The 20438-nt window shown below is 35.9% G+C and overlaps 1 protein-coding gene across 1 annotated transcript in view; it reads left to right on the forward strand.

Annotated features, from left to right (window-relative positions):
• The first annotated feature begins 4793 nt into the window (after positions 1–4793).
• LOC149419694 (putative cytochrome P450 6a13) overlaps positions 4794–20438 on the forward strand; it is a 31194-nt gene continuing 15549 nt past the window's right edge. The window contains exons 1-5 of the mRNA XM_089637524.1: positions 4794–4923; positions 5353–5580; positions 6282–6533; positions 8640–8778; positions 11717–11788. Of these exons, the coding sequence (XP_089493650.1) occupies positions 6293–6533; positions 8640–8778; positions 11717–11788 (452 nt within the window). The 5' untranslated portion in view covers positions 4794–4923; positions 5353–5580; positions 6282–6292. The remainder of the gene's footprint in view (positions 4924–5352; positions 5581–6281; positions 6534–8639; positions 8779–11716; positions 11789–20438) is intronic.

Raw genomic sequence — 20438 nt, forward strand, 5'->3', positions numbered from 1 at the left:
TCTAACTTATGTTTAGTATCATACAAAATTTCTTTTTAAGGTGTTTTTGGACATGACTGCGGTGAGATATCTACGACCTAGGATTATTATGATATTAGAGGGAGATGTGAAAAAGTGTCAATGGAAAATTTTTTGTGTGATAAATGATAGCCATATTGAACTTGGATAGTTAGTTAATAATAATTAACTAATAATTAGTTCACGAAAATACATCATTGTTGATGTAATTAAATATTGAAAGAAATTGCAACCAATGCTGTTTACTATTGAAACAGTTTTGGATAATACCTTCTATCATTTCCCATCTATATACTATCATATCTACTATCTATTCTTTTCCTTAAAACAGCCTTACCCAAATTCGGTGGGTAAGGCTGTTGGCCAGTCCTTGACGAGTGAGTTTAAGTGAGGTTAAAACAGTATCGGGGCAAAAGTGAACTGCTACACTGTTAGTGGACGGCCATATTGGAAAACTTTGTTTACAAATTATCTAGCTGTCAAAATAGTGTGTTGCTGTTTCTCTGAATTTTGGTTGCTAAAACACTTTGCTTAAATCAGCAAATATGGCATCGAATGCAATTAAATATAAACTTTAGATCTGGAAAGTTTTTGCGCGTCGGCGGTTAAGGCCTTAAAAAACTCGGATTTATCAGATAAGATGATTTTTAAAGGACGTTTTTCGGATTTAACAACAATTAGAGATAATTTTGTACAGTGTTATATGCTTTTGGAAGCTTCGAAGAAAGAAGAATCTGAAATATCCACTTTGCAAACAAAATATTCTGTATTTCAAGATATTTATTACGAAATATAATCATATCATAGTGAATTATTTCCGGAAAACTTAGAAAATGAGTTGGAAAGTAAAAATGGTAATAAGAATTCGAATATTTCACTACCGAAAATTAAATTGGTAAATTTTTCTGGAATTTCAACAGTATTGGTAAATTACAATAAGTCCTTTTGATTCGTTAATACATTCAAATAATACGTTCAATCCAGTAATCAAAAAATGCAGTATTTAATTAGTTGTTTATCTGGAGAAGCATTTATTTGTGTTAAACATCTTCCGATGCCTATAATTTGTTGAAGCAAAAAGCTTCGAAAACATTCGGTTAATTGCAGACACTCATATCGAGTTAATCTTATTATCTTAATCTGTCAAAGCCCATGAGAACTTGAAAAAATTTATTTCAATATTGAAGGAAAACGTAGCGCTTTAATGGCATTACATTTTCCAATACTTGAATTGTTTCCTATTATTACATATTGTTTTATGTAAATTACCTAAAGAATTTGAGGTCCAAAATAAATTGGAAAAAATACCTACATTTAACCAATTATTAAATTTTATGGAACTACAATGTCTAGTTAAAGATACCGTTTTAGGCATTTTTCCGGAAAATCTGTCGCAAAAGGAGATCTTCAATAAAAACCCCTCGAAATCATATTACATCAAAAATCGTTCGAATAATAATAAAAATATTATTTCTTTCGTATCAAATGTTGAAAATAAATGTATTGTTTGAAAATCGTCACATTATCTGAATAAATGTGAAAAATTCTTACGTCTATCACCAAAAGATAACAAAATTCATTCGCCAAGGAGCATAAGCTCTGTCTCAACTGTTTACAAAATAAACAAAATGCAAAAAATTGTCAATCTCGTTTCTCTTGTAAGGAGTGTAAAGCTAGACATCACACCCTATTGCATTTTAGAAAGAAAATGTTGGAAAATTCTGAACATCAGAAAATTCAAAAAATCAAGAAAATTCGGAACCACTTGCGTTAAAAACGTTCTACAATAAAAATAGTAAATTGGTACTGTTGTCCACAGCCTATGTGGAAATATTAGGAAAAAAAATGGCGTTTTTCAAAAAGCAAGGATTCTTTTGGACTCGGCGAGTCAGGCTAATTTCATTTCGGAGGAGTATGCAAAACGCCTTGGTTTTTCTCGTTCAAGTAAACATTCATTATTTATCGTCGGTATTGGTGGCACTCGCACAATTGGATCAAACGGTTTGGTAAAAACAAATTTTCGTCCTGTCGCTTCGAAGGAGTCTGGTATTACGACAGATTACCTTATTATCAATAACATTTCATCGTACTTGCCGTCGTCTCATATCGTTGAACATGACTGGCAACATATTAGAGGACTCAAATTAGAAGACCCGACCTTCTACTTGCCATCAGCAATTGACATTTTACTCGGAAGTAATATTTTTGCATCGTTATTAGGCCCAAGTAAATTGGTCAGCCAAGAAAATGAACCGTTTACCATCGAAACAACATTATTATTGATAGATCCCGCAATGTTTGGTCGGAGTATTGGCACATTGCTAGTCAATCCAAGGGAGCCTGCTATGCCTCAATACAAAGGACTATTCCATCAAAACCGTGGTTTCAGCAATTCCCTCATTTTTCCAAAAAAGAAATTTCTTCACTCATTCGAATGAGAATCGGACATTGTTCCGTTCCTTCCCATCTTTTTAAAATTCACGTCCTTGACTCCCCAGATTGTACATTCTGTGGTCTAGAAGTGGGAACTTTAGATCACATATTTTTTGGTTGTCCCTCTCTAAACAAATATCCTCTCTTCTATCAAGCCTTATCTAAAATTGCCTCCCCTCCATTCAACATCTCATCTCTTCTAAGTCTGAACTCGACTCCAATTTTCATTATAATTTTGAAATTTGCCCATTTAAATAAAATTAATATTTAAATTCACCTTTCATTTCTCAATAATTTTAAATGATGGCCAAGAACACCCTTGAAGGGTGAAAGCCAGAAATAATAAGAAAAAAAAAAAAAAAAAAAACATTATTATTATTATTATTATTTATTATATAATTTGTATAGTACCGCTTTTGTGAGATATCACTTCAGGGGCGCTTTACAGTTGATGCAGGTATTACAAAAAATATAAATATTACAAAAATAGAGTGATGTTAAGAAGTAAAATGAAGTATAGGAACAGATGACACGAAGATAGAAGATGGAGATTCTGCAGCAAGAATCCTAGGTGGTGAAGGAACTGGACCAGCTGCTGCAGCAAGAGAGTCCACTGCGTCCAACAAAAGCATCCAGGTATGTATCTGCTGCTAATAAAGCGCTGACACCTCACATAGATAAGAGACCCTGGCAGCACTGCTGTGACGTTCGGCAAGTCCATCATTTATCTCCATATGATCCTGTTCCTGGTAATTGTTGAAGTGGTGCATTCTGCTCGCAATAAAAATCGACGGTCGGGATAATAAATTACCCTGGGCTTAGTAAAAAAACTTGCCAGGGTCCTAACTTCCCCAATTTTCGAAAATTACGTTGAAAACATCTGGGGTGCATTTACCGATCGCCGTTCGTTTCGAATGTTCAATATTTTTGAGCAAATTTCTGAATATTCACTTTTGAAACATTTCACTCAAATCACATATTATAAAGTTCTAATAATTATTAAATTTATTTTTATTTAAGTTCAAATGTTGATTTATTGATTTTAAAAGTAATTTCAAAGGTATGTTGCCTCATTTCCCTTGAAAATACAAAAAAACATACAAAGCGGTTGTAGGACGCGTTAGGACGCGTCCTGCTACCACAAAGGGCGCTATACTAGAATGGGTTTTAATGGGAAATGTCGGATCGTCAAATGATTCGATAAATTCATTTTTTACTTCAATGGATGACTCAATTGAGGATAAACTTAAATGTTTTTGGGAGATCGAAAATGTCCCCTCTTTGAAAAAAATTCGATCCCCTGATGAAATTCGGTGTGAAAAGTTATAAATTGAAAATACCTACCGTAACAAAGACGGGAGGTATGTCGTAGCTTAACCATTTAAGGAAAGCTCAGAGAAATTTGGAAAGTCATATGACACCGCATTGTCGCGCTTCATGCAAATAGAAAAGAGGCTGGATGCAAATCCTCGGGTCATCATCGGGTATGGCATTGAACAATATACTTTCGGTGGGTCCAAAATTACAAAAGGACATCGAATTGATGTGTAATTTTCGTATACAAAAATTCGTTTTTACAGCTGACATACGTCAAATGTATCGACAAATCCTCATTTATTCAAACTACAAACAAAGAGGTTATCTCAAACCAAGGAATATTCTGGATAATGAACGGCACTGCGTAATATGTATTAACATTTTATGTTTTTTTTTTTCGATTGGCTTTCCACTTCTGGACTCCTAGAGCCGCCTATGCGCGTGGTTCATTTCAAATCATTTGCTTTCTATACCAATAATAACCCAGGAAAACTTTTGATCAAATCAAAGGATAAAGAAAATAATTTAAGCCGTCCAATGCAATGATTGCCCAGCATTTTACATTGTTAAAACTGAAAAAATGTTCAAACGAAGGTGGTTGAACACTGGTTCATAAATTTTTTTTTTCAGAATTCACAACGTTGGCTAAATAAGGAGTTAGCGCAACACGGCATAACACCGCAAAAACAAATAACCAAAATTGTTTTGGCCGTGAAAATCTTAAATCACATTTGGGATAGGTTTACGTTTGAATAATTTAGAAGCTCTGCAAATTAATAAAAACGAATAGTACCAATTTACTAAATGAATAATAATTCTTGTCAAATAGCTCCGTTTTAAACATTTTCGCCTCATCTCCGCCTACTTTCACCCCTACCTCCCCCTTCAACAGCTTCAAGCATCCAGATGCAGAGTTTAGGCACATGGGCAAGGCAATCTTCGAGCCTACTTTCTTGAGGATGGTAGTGAACACTTTGGTGTTCATCGCTCCGAACTTTGTGCCAACGTGTCTTAGGAAGAGAGCAATAGGCGATACTGTGCAGTTTTTCACGAGAACTGTTAAGGAAACTATCGTTCATAGGGAAAATAATAACATTGTCAGAAATGATTTCCTACAGCTCCTAATTGACATGAAAAGCTCAGATGAGAAATCAGGTACGCTTCCAATTTGTATAGTTATCCTTTACAAATATATTTATGTACTTTAAATGGTGAAAAGTAACTGATCTGACTAAAAAAAAAAAAATAAATAAACATAAAAAAAAAAACAAATTACTTTAAATTGTGCACTTCAGATACCAGATACGTCTAATAACAAAAGTGAAAATCGATCATTAATATAAGCATTGGCTGTGCCGCCCAAACTGAAAAAATATTCATTTAAAAAATTGAAAAAATATATATCTAAAGAAGAAATTCAAAAAGATGTATTTTAAAATATTAGGTATATAGAAATAGAGTAAATAATTAATAGTTTCTTCGTTATTTACTTGAGCAGTGCTTCTTTTAATATTGTTTATCTGTTACCAATGTTAATAGTTACGATTCACCAAAATGGCTATGCAAAGACAATTATGTTCTTAGGATTATGTTTGACCTTCGAAGAGTTCGTCCCGCAGGTGTTTGTCTTCTTTGTAACCGGGTTTGAGACATCCTCCATTACTGCTACATACGCCTTCCTGGAACTGGCGAAGAACAAACACATCCAGGATAAAGCCAGGGAACATATTTACAAGGCCTTCGAAGAGTGTGATGGGAAGATAACCTACGAAGCAATCAACTAGTTGTCATACCTCACGCAAATTGTTAACGGTAAGAAAAACTTAATATTACACAAGGGTTTTCTGCAGGTTTCTGCAATTTCTCAATCTCAAAATGGATATTATCTAGAAAATCATACAATCAGTTAGTCATTTAATATAGTCCGGTCGGCGGCCGAGTTGACATCGCGCTTGGGTCTCACTCGGGCGTAGTGTGTTCAATTCCTCTGCTGGCTAAGTCCTCCATCACAACACAAGTAACATTTTCAGCTTACTGTGGTGGTAGTAGGAGATTTTCAAATATTGTCAGGTTATTCGTAACCCGGGAATGTTTGTCTTTCTTTAAAAAAAAAAAAATTATATTCATTATAACATTGACTACATGATTTTGTGCTCATGTAAATGAGCACAAAATCAATGAGAAATGAGATTTGTGTGTAATGTATGTTTATATTGTTCAATATTACAAAATTATGTAACTAATATTATTATTATTATAAATCAAAATTGTCTCGTCTGGTTTTACCCAAACAATAATCAATTGCTACTAATCAAGTTTTTAAACGGCCTTTAGAATAGTTTATCAATTGAGTGACCGTATCGAATAAATATTATATATCTTAATTTGATTAATAAATAGACGATTTTGAAATAATTTGGCACTCTTAGAATATATGACATTCTTCATGTCCTTCAATTCATTGGTTTTTTATATTAAATCTGTCTTCGTTGTGTATGATTCTCTTATTTCAGAATCACTGAGGATGTACCCTCCCTTACCATTCCTCTTTAGAAATTGTACTAAAGAGTACACAATATCCGAAACTGGTACGGTTATTGAAAAAGGGACTATGGTTGTAATTCCTATCATGGGTATCCAAAGGAATCCGGATATCTATCCTGACCCTCTGCAGTTTGATCCTGACAGATTCTCACCAGAAAATGTATCCAAAAGGCACCAGTATTCTCATCTTCCATTTGGCGAGGGACCGAGAATTTGTATTGGTAAGTATTTGTTAAGGATTTGTATATTAACACCATATGGTCGGGCATTTTACGGCCCAATTGGAAATTGGGGGTGAAACGCGTGTGTTTTTATTAAATTTTAGCGCCAAAATTAGACTTTCCGCAAAATATTCATATCTTATGATCTAATTGATATTTTTCGATGAAACTTTCAGTGTTTTCTCTATTTATTTACTTAGCAATGTATGTGTTATTCCTTTTTTTATGAACAAAAACTTTTTACTTTCTTGGGAATCATAGAAAAAACAGTATTTCGCAATCGAAATAACATATCGAAATTTATTCATACAAAATTACAAGATTATTTAGAAATTTTCAATACATATAAAAAAAACTACAACTTAATAGTGCTTAAATGTGTGATAGCGTTCGAAACACTTTCCTTTTGTTTCACTGCGTAGTTTGTGAGCGGAACATACGCGACAAAGATTTTATTTTTTTATTGTGTTTCAAACTCATTGTATTGACAGGTAGATAGATCGGGTACCGCCGACAATAGAAAACACATGACCCCGCACCCATTTAGAACCCCTTGTTTACAAGTTTCTCGCTCCTTACCGCTTTGTGCAACAAAACGAGTAAACTCGTCTCCCGCGTCTTACTGTAAAAAGGCGTATGACATAATATTTTTATGGAATCTTTTTGGTAAGATTTATTATCAAGTGGATCAGAGAGATCAATGCTTTAGTGGTTGATGGGAAATTATTTGCAAAAATTTTACTTTATTTTTAATTTTTATATAATAGAAATAAACAGTATATTGGTTACAGTGACGAAACAATTTACAAATATGAAATATTTTAAGAGGGATGCCTATGTTATGTTCTATTATAATGTTTTATATTTGATACGCAGGTATATTTAGTAATTACCGGGTGACGTGCGTAGTACAAGGTGAGACTAAAGTAGTGTCATTATATGAATTGGCTGCCGTTTTATTAGAAATTAAAAAAATTGGGCTCTGTTTTCACGGAAAGTTTATTTGAAGTTATTAAATTGATGAAATTTAGGACGGGTTGTTTCTCCACAATTCTTCCAATTTCATTTTCAAGATCTGTGAAAGTATTTTTCCAGTTTTTTTTTTATTATTTTAGTTCTGTCAATCAACTAGCCTATAGTGATATACCAACAATATTTGAATAGTACTTTCTCAGAACCTTAAAATGAACGTTGAAATTTTATGAATTGTTCAAATTCTCCAAAACAGCCCGTCCTTATTTGGAAAAATGATATCGGTCAAATGATTGCTAAGTTGAAGGACATTTATTTTCGTTTATTGGCATTTTGATTTGTTAACATAACATCTGTCTCTAAATTGGTGATTTCTTCTAAATGTTGGCTTTCAAGATAAAACAAGCCTCCCATGAAAAATTCTGGCACCCCCAGGTCTGCCTATATGGCCGGCCAGTTCAAATTGCCAAAACGGGAGATCACACGGTCCGGAAATTGGTGTTTCAAAGTCTCTATTGTTGCCCGAGCTGTACGAGCCGTATAAGTGATTACTCCGATTACTGCACGAGATCCAATTCAGCAATCTTGCTGTTGATCATAATAAATTCGGATATTGACATTTTTAGAATCAATGAAGCTGCCTTTAAAAAAAACTCGAACTTAACATTTGTCTTATCTGGAAGAAAAGTCAAAGGAAGTCGTGTTATGATGTAATTCAAAATATCAGTAAGAAATGTTGTAAAAATAAATAGATAAAATCGTGAATTTGACTTTTTATGCAGTTCATCAAGAGCTAACAAAATGGATCAAATTGTTTTATTATTCATGAAACCATAATGTTCCAATTTTTTTTTAAACATTTTCGTAATTTTAGTAAAAACATTTATCGACGCAAGTTTTCGTGTCATTATAAAATGTTTTTATTTTTGTAAATTACGAATACTCAAGAAAGAGAATATGTACTTGTTGGATGTGTTACGTTGTTTGAAAGTGATCCCGATATGGTGTCTATGAATAAATCACAGTTTGTCTTCTTTTACCTTCTACTTGTTCTTACGAGTTCTGTTTGTTGCGCTAACTGGTCATCAGAATTATTAGTTTATTAATCATTAACATAGATGTTTCCACCTCCATGGAACCGTTTTGGCATGATGCAAGTGAAGTTGACCCTATTCACCATCCTTCGCAGCTTCCGCGTGGACCTAGTGGCTGAGAGCAGCGAATCTCCGAGATTCGAACCCAAAGCCTTCCTGCTGCACGCCCAGGGGGAAATGCTCCTCAAATTTACACCTAGATAAAGAGATAATAATTATGTATTACTATAAATAGGTTTGTCTATAAGTTTTGTCTGTTGTTTTTAACCAAACTAGTTAACCAAAAGAACTTCTCCATAACTGAAACACAATTTCACCGGTGAAGGTTTTTTGTTCACAAAAATGTACCCCTTCTTTTAATGACCCATTTTGAGTTTCCGAAACTAATGGGTCCGAAACAAGACAATTTTACTGCGTTGCCATGATGATTGCTGATGTCCAAATTGTAATATCAAGGCACATAAAAAATATGACGAATGCATCTGGGGAATGCAATGTTACTGATCTTTTCAGGAGCTCTATTTCCAGATTAAATTCCCAAACTTGTCTGTAAGCCATCCAATAATTGTGTATTCAATTATCATCTGTACACATTTCTACTGCTCACTTATTCAGCTTTCTTTTGATACCCAAGTATGTATTGCATGCATATAAAAACATGTTGACATCATGCAGCCTTGGAGCCAAATGTGACTTAGTATTATTTCCTCGTTATAATACTAAGTCAGATATTGCTTCAAGGCTGCATGATGCCAACGTGTTTTTATATGCACGCAATACCTACTTGGGTATCAAAAGAAAGCTGAATAAGTGAGCAGTGGAAATATTTACAGATGATAATTGAAAACACAATAATTGTATGGGGAAGCCTCTTTGTATAAGCAAATCTAGCAATTTTCACTCTTACCGTCATCATTTTTTCAGAATTCCATTTTTTTGGTGCTGACCCTATTACCAGAACACAAGATTATTATTAAATTTTCATAATAAACTTGTGTTCTGGTAATTTTATCATCTCCAGCTTTTGTTTGGTCAATTGTTCGATGTAAACTGAACGGAGTCTAACATTTTTAAAATACATCTCTTTGAATTTCACTTCTGTTTTCGGAAATTAATGAATGCAAATCGTAGAAGCGGAAATTAACCGACTTTCAGACATCCGATCAAACTAAAACTCGGCAGATAGATTCTATGTCGATAACAATACATTTTATCATCGTTTGATCTCAATCACGTTTACACACGTTGACATATACGCATTTCCCTGAAACTGGATGACGTTACACCACTTAATATCTTACCTTCATACCCGATCGGCATTTGGTCAGTTTGGCAGAGTTGTCAACTCCAACGGTAGTGTTACTTTGTGGTTTGATATCACAAAATGTGTTAAACAAGGCTGCGTAATGTCAGCGTGGTTATTCAATCTATACATGGATAATTGTATGCAAGAATTGAAAGAGGTGGGATTGGGCGCGAATTTGAGCAATCTGAAAGTGTGTTGCCTGTTGTATGCTGATGATGCGGTGCTGATTGCTAATATTATGGATGATCTGCAGTCTCTTGTGTCTAGGATGAACGAAGTATGCATGAAGAATGAGTTAATGGTGAATGTAAGTAAGTCCAAAGTAATGGTGTTTGAAAGAGAGAGTACGAAAACAGTGTGCAATATAGCTGTGAATGATACTTATTTAATGAGGAGCAGGTGGATGAGTTTGTGTATTTAGGAAGCATGTTTACGAGAGATGTGAAGGCTGACAGAGATATTGAAAGAAGAGTAAATGCAGGAAACTCCATTAATAGAGGACTGAACGCAGTCGCGCCAGTAAAAAAATGTCCAAAGAAGCGAAGTTAGCAGTCCACAATGGAGTGCTGGTACCTACCCTGATGTATGGAAGTGAGGCATGGAGCTGGCAAAGAAAGGGTGAAAGTAAATTGAATTCTGTTGAAATGAGATCTCTAAGGCGTATGTGTGGTAAAACCATGTATGATCATGTGAGGAATGTGGAGATCCGCAAAGAGTGCGAGGCTAATGTAAGCATAGTGAGTAAGTTCAAGAAAGGGAAGCTTAGATGGTTTGGGCATGTAGAGCGAATGAGCGAAGAAAAGAGTGAAAGGAGAATATACGATGTAAATGTGAATGGTATCAGAATTCAGGGACGCTCGAGGAACACATGGCACGACCAAGTGAATCAGATACTTAATTCGGGCCATGTCAAGAGTCAGAACAATAGAAGAGTATGTATGAGACGATGTATGAATGTGAATGAGGCAAGGAGTGTGTGCCAAGACCGAGTTGGTTGGCGGTCCGTCCTCTCTGCCTATCCCTGCGGGGAAACGGCGTGATGGTTAGTTAGTTAGATAGTTAGTCAACTCCAGTTCTTGGATAGGAAGGTTCAGTTTTCAGTTAAATAAAAAAATGCTGTAAAAGACATTTTAAAATAGATTTATTGCTCTTTACAGCTCATCAAACAAACTATTTGCAGCTACCTTGACATCTGACCAGTTCTTGGGTATGTACGTGCAGTTTTGATTTTTATTTCAGAATGAATAAAACCAGGGAAGGTCAATGTTAACAGGCCTATAGTAAATAATATATTATTTGTACAGCTTTTTATATAATTTCGTGCTTCAAGTACGCAAACATATTTATTAAACTGACAAATTAGGTGCTCAATTGACTGGTTTTGCATTACTTGGAACTTGAATCATCGGGATGGAAGCAGGTAAGTTGGGTTTGATATCTGTTCTTGACATGAGTGCGGCATTTGACACAGTAGATCATAGTATTTTACTAAATGTGCTTGAAACCGAATTTGGCGTTCGAGGTGATGCACTCCAATGGATGACATCGTACCTGTCTGGACGAGTAGCCTCAGTAACTTTCAATAAATGTACATCACCTGAAACTCCCATAGAATTTGGTGTTCCCCAGGGTTCTGTCCTAGGCCCCATTCTCTTCATTCTCTATACGAATCGTCTTGAACGACTAATTCACTCAGCTGGCTTTGAATCACAAGGCTACGCAGATGATCGTTTGATTTTCAAGTTTTGTTCTCCGGACGAAAAAGACATCCTTAAAAACGAGGTGGTTAGCCTCATCAACACAATCTCAAGATGGATGTCTGTCAATAAACTTAAACTAAATCCCACAAAGACAGAATTCATGTGGATAGCTTCCCCTGGAAGGCAAGCTCTCCTTGACTTCAGTCCAATCCGTATTCAGGATACGGATATAATCCCTTCTGCAGAAATAAAATTTCTAGGTTTCACTATGGACAATATTCTTTCTCTTGAATCGCAAATTTCAAAAGCTGTGAGTTCTGGTTTTTTCCATTTAAGGCAGATAAAATCAATCAGGAGATGCCTTCCCTCTGATGGAGCAAAGTCACTCATAAATTCGTTCGTCGTCTCACGTATGGACTATTGCAATAGTGCATATGCCGGCCTACCTCAGAAACAAATCAATAGAATCCAGTCAGTTTTTAATGCTGCGGCAAGAATGATTTTTGGTGAATCTAAGTATTGCCGTATAACCCCACTTCTAAGGGATCGCCTTCACTGGCTTCGATGCCCTGAAAGAATAGAGTTTAAGATCTGCTTAATGACTTTCAAAGCATTGCAAGGAATGGCGCCAGCATATATATCGGAACTATGTATCCGACAAAACTTAAGCAATAGACAGCTTACTCTAAGGTCAGCAGATCTAGATGTTAGTAATCGTCTAATCGAACTTTCTAGGTCAAATCGAGCTGTTTACTATGATCGTTCTTTTAGTGTAACAGGCCCTCTCATCTGGAATAGACTTCCCTCAGCTCTCACTAACCTCCAGAATTTGGCTGAATTTAAACGAGCTTTAAAAACAAAATTATTTAAAAAATCTTACCATTTATAAATTTTAACTTCTTTTCAATATTTTATAATAAGCCATATTCTAAAACTTCCGGTAATTGTTTGGTTTCGGTTGTCTCCTTATTGTACCTTTTTAAAGTGTCTGCTCAGAAAATTCTCATTTCTGAGCACAAACTGCCTCCTGTTTCATGTTATGTTTTAGTTTTAATATTCGTGTTTTGTCCTGTCCTACTGTTATTGTTATTCTAAGTTTTATCATCACTTTGTATAAACAGTGTATTTAGTGTTATAATATTAGATCTGTATTGGGTAAGGCACACTGTAGGAATAATTTTAAGAACCATTAATACTGAATTACCTTTTTTTTAAGTTTGTTATACGAGTAGTTAAGCGCACTTGAAGTGAAATGACACTAAACTGCGCTATATAAATTCCATGTTATTATTATTATTATTAATAAAAATAAGATGTGTTTATTGATCGGTTGCGAATAGTATGACAAACTTAATTTGGTTTTACTCACTTGAAATTCTTGGTATTTCTCGCAGTACCTTAGAATTCACCGAGGAAAACATGTAAACCTATGAAAGGTTTGTAACCTATTTATTACCTTTCTTGTGGATTCAGGTATTTCTAGCGTAATTTATCCAGTAATTTATTAAACGATTACGTGCTTGTCTACCGTAATTTGTTTACTGCATAAATTTATTTATTTACTGCAAATTATAAAATAAATTACTAATTAAGTTATTAACTAGCACTGACGAAATCTTCAACAAACTTTAACAGTATTTTAAGAATTTTTGTTCGTTAAAATAATAATTTTGAAAGCTGCTATAGCTGATCTCCAGAAGCACCTCTCAAAAAAGGCGTCTTGCGGTGACCATCATATCTCTGGACTGGATCATCTAAAATGAAAAAACTAAACGGATTTCGCTATAATAATAAATATTCCTCTAATTAATCGAAGGAGAGAGCAAAATATTTTTTTGACGAAATGGCGGCTTCTCAAAAAAAATCTATATTTTACCAAAATTTTGACTTTATATTGTTTATAAAAATATGTATTTATCAGTGAGGACAGGTCTTCGATCAATAACTATAAAATATACTTTAGAAGCTTGTGTTAAAATTTGAGACTGATCGGTTGAGCCGTTTACGAGTAATCTTGGTCACCGACTTTAAAAACTCAGTTTTGAGAAAACTTGTTTAAATTTTGAAAAGCACTTTACATAAAGAATATATTTATTCAACTTGCATCGAGTCGTCTATTCCAGGGCCATATAATACACCCTCCTTCCCTTCGGCAGCTTCTAATAACTCGAGTTGGTGTTGTCTGCGGACCATTCTTCCCTCTCGTGTGCTCTCATGTGTTTTGCGGTCGGAGACGGCCACGCGCTGTTCCCGGTGATCAGAGATTGTAATTTTTCGTAGGCACCTCTCAATCGAACATTATTCCCAATTGCGGCCCCGCTGGACATCAAACCAAAAGAATCACCAAACGTGGTAAGTGCAGAAATCTTGCGATTACTTTGTGTGTTGGTTGAGGCAGCGCAATTTTCTATCGAATTACTAGTCTCCCTACAACAAAGAGAAGATAGCACGTCTTTTTCTGACCCAATTACGGTGACGCAACCTACAGCGTTATCGCACAATAGTAGATTAACACATAAGGCTAGTTAATGTTTGTGTACCATATTTTTTCAAATAACAAATAATATTTTTATATCTATCTTGTCTTTTTTGTTCTTTCCTTAGTTATATTTTTTTCTTCTGTGTCTTTGTTCTTCTTGGAATTCCGGTTTTCTTTATTTTATAACAATGTATGCATTGAGTGAAAACTTCACTGTTTTGTTGCAACCACAGAATGAAGAAGAATACAAGATAAGTCATTTGGTTTGGGGTGTATGGTAATTGAAAAGTCTGACTCAATTTAATGTAATTCACCATCGTTATGTAATTCAAGTGGGATCGCAATATACGATATCAGGCAGTGGAATGGTACTTTGTCTTATATTTGTAGTCATTAGAGACCGGATTATATGCAACAAAATTAGCCCAAAATATGCATGCAAATATGCAATAAAAATAGCTAAAATATGCACGAAAATCCATAAAAAGGGTCAAAATACGCAACATGAAATAATCCTAATAAGGCCTCATAAACTCTGTGTCGTATTGTATCATGTTACTGCTGCCACTACCTAGCATTTACATTATTTATTAACTAATTTAAGTCTGTATAACATAGGAGTAGGAATATTCTTATTTTTGTACTTTTTACTTGCTGTTATTATATGGATATGGTTATATGTATTTTTTCTATTATTTTTGTGAACTTGCAATCTTCAGAATATTACTTTTTTTATGAACTATGTATGTAAAAGCCCAATGGGCGTTTAAATAAATAAATAAATAAAAAATACAGGAAGTCGTATTTTTACATATTTTTTTATTTTAGTAAGCTATTAGTTTTCAAGGATAACAATTATATTTTCGAAAATATCAATTATAAAATGTATTTAACAATAAAATTTAGAATTTACCTTTAAAAACGTATATGACTAAGTACTGTTCTAAATATTCTGTAGACAAATTGTGTCTACGATCGCTTAATATATTTTTATAAGCGGAAAAGGAACGTTCTACGTCTACTGATGTGGCTGGACAGAATTTGAATTTGGGTGCAATTTTTGAAACTTATTGTTCCGGGCAAAATTTCACCTGCCCCGTTGATGAAGTTATCAATTTGTCACAAAGGTTCAAACCCTGGGTTATTATTCAGTATGTTTTCAAATTTTTTTTTGAGTTTACTCGGGAATAGCTTTGGCAACGAGAAATTCATAAGGCGAATTTTCTTCATAACCTGAATAAATGCATTCAACACCAATCCATGAGTTTCGAGCGTTTTTATACTTGCAGGTATGTAGGCAAAATGAGTGGTAATCATAGCTAATTTTTTTTTAATACTGGCGTCGTCAAACGATTCTTTGCATTGGAAAACTGCCAAAGCCTCTGCACTATCGAAGTCAATGATAACACCCTTGATGGCTTCAAAATGTTCATGGTAAAACATCGCAGCTTCGATCCATGTACCCCAACGTGTTATTACTGGCTCAGGAGGTAAAGGGATATTTGGCAGTTTTTCTTTGTAGGCCTTTATACGAGCAGGCGCCTTAAGAAACACTTTCTTTGCTGATGAAATCAGGTAATTTACATTCGCAAACGTGGATCTCACTTCTTCGGCGAGTCTGCGAATTCCGTGAGCAAAACACGTCACATGAATCAAATTGGGATAAAATACTTGGAGGGCTTTGCCTGCTTTGATCATATAGGGGGCAGCATCTGAGAGCAACACATACACATTTTCATCCGCAGAAGATTCAGGAAATATTTTTTTTATACCTCATTCACAAATCTGGCGATCTTAGAATGATTTCCCTTTTCAAGTTCTCTGCAGGCCACCAAATAGGAAGGTGAAGGTTCAAGTTTTAATGCACCAACAATCAAATTTATAATGTAAAGGCCGCAAGTGTCGGTGGTTTCGTCAGCTGAAATCCATATGATGTTATCCTTGAGTTCATTGCGTATTTCTTCCAGCACATATAGATAAATTGATGGTATGTAATTTTTACGTAAAGTAGATTCATCCGGTATATTTTGATATATGCAATATTTTCTGAGAAAATCCTTCAAGGCAGGATTTGTCAGCTTGTATAGAGGGATATTGCTTGCAAGAAATGCTTCACATAGATCCATGCTAAAGTTCAGTTATCAGTTCTTTGCTCAGCTTCGCTGGCCGCGCGCCTTGCTACCTGACGTCTATAGTGTCGCTATGTGAGACATCTGAACGATATCAAGCGTAAATATGCAAGATCTCAAATTATTTGCTAAAATATGCAACTACCGCTGAAAAGGGTCTAAATATGCAAATATGCAAATGCATATAATCCGGTCTCTAGTAGTCATCATCTCAACTAGACATATATTTATTCTATTATATATCTACCCTTAAGAACCTATCTATTGTCATATAACAGATTTTAGGCGCAAAGATCCTACAGTTGCCAACTTGAGTAGCGGGAATTATCAGGTTAGTTGCTGGGTCAAACGTAACGCGCAAAAGATCCGCTACAGTTCCCCCCACCCCCGGCGACCGAGCTCCTCGTTCCTCCTTCTTACGCGCCGACCTCTGACCTAGCTGGACGTGTGTTCGTTTCGGCGCCCGCGTTCCAATTCGCACCGCTCGGTCGAGAAGCCAAAATGTACGACAATGTCGCGCTTTGAACATCGACAGGCTGGCACCGTTTGTTTGAAACACGGCGCACCGTCCTGCAATCAACAGGATACCCCGACAACACCATGCTGTGAGTCTCTTACATTTCCTATTACCCTTGAATGTGTCCGCTAATAACCTAAATTCGTCCACGCTGCCTGTCGGTCTAGAGAGAGCTGTTAATTATTTCCCAGAGAGAGATCAGGGAACCCTTTGATGATAATTCTAGTTAGGATGTAACAACCTGTATTCTATTGTCATTCACCCATGTAATGTCCATTTTGCCGCTCAAATACAATGTTGATTTATAAAAACCTAACCTCTTTCATTTGGGGATAGCGGTTGTATGGGAGTGTTTTGTGTAGACGGTGGGATATGGATTCTTTGAGCCTCGCGCTGACCCCGAACCCTGACTATGAGAGAGACGTCTCATGCCCCCGCATCTGAGCTGGCCGAGGGAAAGTCAGGGCCCCCCCCAGGTCCGACGCGCGACACTGGCGACCAACTTAGGGCAGAATTTTTTTTTAAACATATCCTTCCCGACTGCACAAAATTGCCTTTACGATTGCCCCCAATTTGAAAACATGTACTATGCAATTTTGTTGCCAAGCGCATTTTCGCCGCGAGAACTTTTGTTTGTTGTCAAGCGCATTTTGCCGCGAAAAAATAACGGTAGGAATCCTCTCGAACGAATAAAAGAGACGCACGAAATTCCCGCCAAAACGCTGTGATAACGAAAGTTTGAACATAATGTTTCTTCAATAACATAGATTCTGTGTTCTTTGTTTAAACAAAACAAACCCACTGTTTTAATTTCGGCATAAATTGCACCGTAATAATAACAGTCAGGATTTAGAACTGTGAAGCCAATTTTTACACCGGAAGTGATTTTTTTTTTTAAAAAAAGCACAATACACCCAACGGCCCATCGAAGCTGATTTCTAAAAAGTATATCAGCTACAACCTGTAAAACACAAATAATTCTTTATCCCGATTAATTATATAGGTACGGTGTTTGTCCATTTTCTTGTTTTTTTTTCAGCATTTGACTGTTATAAAAGTGATTTTAAGTGAATTGTTTCAAATTAACTTCAGAAGTGCAGTGTTTTTTTTTGCAAAGAAGTGCTTTCTCGACGCAATAATAAGAACGTGTGTTCAATCTCACGATTTAGTGCCAGTAAATGAAGCAAATATAAAATCTTTCCATCAAAAGTGTTTTTTCGCTTCTAAAGTGCTGTTTTTGTGCCTTTTTTCGTGCCTTTCCTCGAGTGCAGTGAATATAAGTGCGAATAGTGCCCACAAAATTAAATAATGCAAATCCTAAAGTGTCCCCCTGGCCAAATTTTCTTCAAAAAGACTTAGAAAAATTTCGGAGTTTTTTTTTCCTTTTTTAAACCATTTTTTAACAATGAATTCCAATCAAATGGCTACATCTTTGGACATGGGTGTCATTTCCAATGTACACAACTTATCCAAAGTGCACCTACAAGCCGTCTTAAAAGACAGAGGAATATCACCACTAAACAAATCAAAGTCAGCATTGAAAGCATACGCTTTGTTATTCAACAAGAAGTTCATCAGGAAAATAAACCTATCCGTTGCAAGTGAAGACAAGGCACCCAATTCCCCAGTTTTGGAAATCCCCGTTTCTAACAAAGAAACCAGGACACATGTTACAGTAAAACAAGACAATGCACCCATCACGGCACAAGAAAAAACATACGATCTCACTCCTTGGAAGATCAAATATAACGGTGTTTCTGATGTACTGGATTTCATTGACCGAATCGAAGAAACGGCCTCAATTAAAAATGTTCCATTTGACGTGCTGCAGAAAAACTTTATAGAACTAATATCTCCAGAATTAATCCCGTGGCACCGAATACAAAAATCAAAATGCAAGGACTGGAATAAACTCAGATCAGCCCTGATCACTAGCTTCGGCAAATCAGAGGCCCAACACAGAATTAAATTATCGTTACTATCCATTAAACAATTAGTAAACGAAACGGTAGCAACATTCATAGAGAGGGCCGAATCCATCAACATCAAACTTTCCCACCCTGTCTCGGAAGCCGAATTATTACCAGTTATAACTGATGGCCTCCTACAAAGATATGAAAACATTATCACCTCACAGAAAATTGTGTCGTTGGCCCATTTAAACGAAGTTTGCCTCATTTTGGAATCCCACCAAGACAGGAAAAACAACAAAACCACCACGGACAATATCACTGTACCAAGCCGTCCTTCTGGATTAAAACCAGAATTTGACAACAAAAAAGTTTGCTCCTTTTGCAAAAAAGTAGGTCACCTAGCTACCACTTGTTTCAAGCAGGCCAAATTTCTGGAAGCTAAAGAACCCAGAACCTTAAAGAGACATCGCTCCAGGGATCGTTCTCCTCCACGCGACGAACTGCGTGAAATTTTCAAAAAATCAAGAAATAACATGGAAAGGTTGCAAGACCCTCACTTTGTTAAACCTCAAGTGGATTTCTCTAAACCCCCACCGAATTTTCATGCAAGAAAACCAAAAAACTAAATAATAACCTCTCAGGTATTCATTCTGTACCAAGGTCTAAGGAATGGACTGATTGGTTATCACACATTAAATATTTTAACCAGACCTTAAATGTTTCTTCGGTTTGTTGCAAACAAGCTAAAGATGGAAGACCTTATGCCCTTTTCTCCGTTAACAATGTCCCCTTCTCTGGACTACTAGATAGTGGTGCATCTGTTAGTTGCCTTGGCAACAATGCCCACCTGCCTTTTGTTAACAACGGTTTTAAAGTTTTTTCCAAACCTACACTCGTGACAACTGCGGACAATGCTCCCCAGACAGTCATCGGTACTCTGCAATTACCAATTAAATGTAACAATAACACAGTTACAATTAACTTTCTAATAGTACCCTCTATATCCCAGAATTTCATCCTTGGCGTTGACTTCTGGAAGGCTTTTAACGTTGCTCCACAAGTATTTAATACTCTTGGCCAAAAACCTCCGGTCGCTCAAGTTGGTGAGATTCGCACTATAATTCCTCACGAAAACCTAAGCACTGACCAGGCTCTCCAATTAAAGGAAATGATCAACAAATTTGAATCAATATCTTTCGAAAAATGCGGACTGGGTTTAACTAATTTGGTAAAACACCACATCAAAACCAACGGCCCACCAATCAAGCAACGCTACTACAATTTAGCCCCCCAAAAATTGAAACTTTTAGAAAATGAACTTGATGAAATGTTGAAAATGGGAGTGGTAGTTCCCAGCAGAAGTGCTTGGACCAACCCAACCCTTTTGGTTTCAAAAAAAGACGGCTCTGCACGCTTTTGCCTCGACAGTAGACGATTGAACTCTTGCACTGAAGCCGACGCGTACCCACTGCCTTTCGTTCACGCAACTTTAGACAAATTACGCAACGCCAAATTCATTTCTTCCATTGATCTAAGCAAAGCTTTCTGGCAAATACCTTTAGATGCGGAATCCTGCGAAAAAACTGCTTTTGTTGTACCTGGTAGGGGAATGTTCCACTTTAAAAGGCTACCTTTTGGTCTAAAAAATAGCCCCGCCGAACTACAGAGGCTGATGGACAAACTATTCGGCCCTGAAGTTGACAACAACCTATTCTGCTACCTTGATGATCTCATCATCGTTAGTGACACCTTCGAAAAACACCTGTTAATGCTGGAAAAAGTTTTTCAACAACTT

Source organism: Hesperophylax consimilis, chromosome 11 (genome assembly GCF_061612785.1).
Source record: "Hesperophylax consimilis isolate HC1 chromosome 11, BYU_Hcon_1.0, whole genome shotgun sequence".
In the NCBI taxonomy this organism is placed as follows: Eukaryota; Metazoa; Arthropoda; class Insecta; order Trichoptera; family Limnephilidae; genus Hesperophylax; species Hesperophylax consimilis.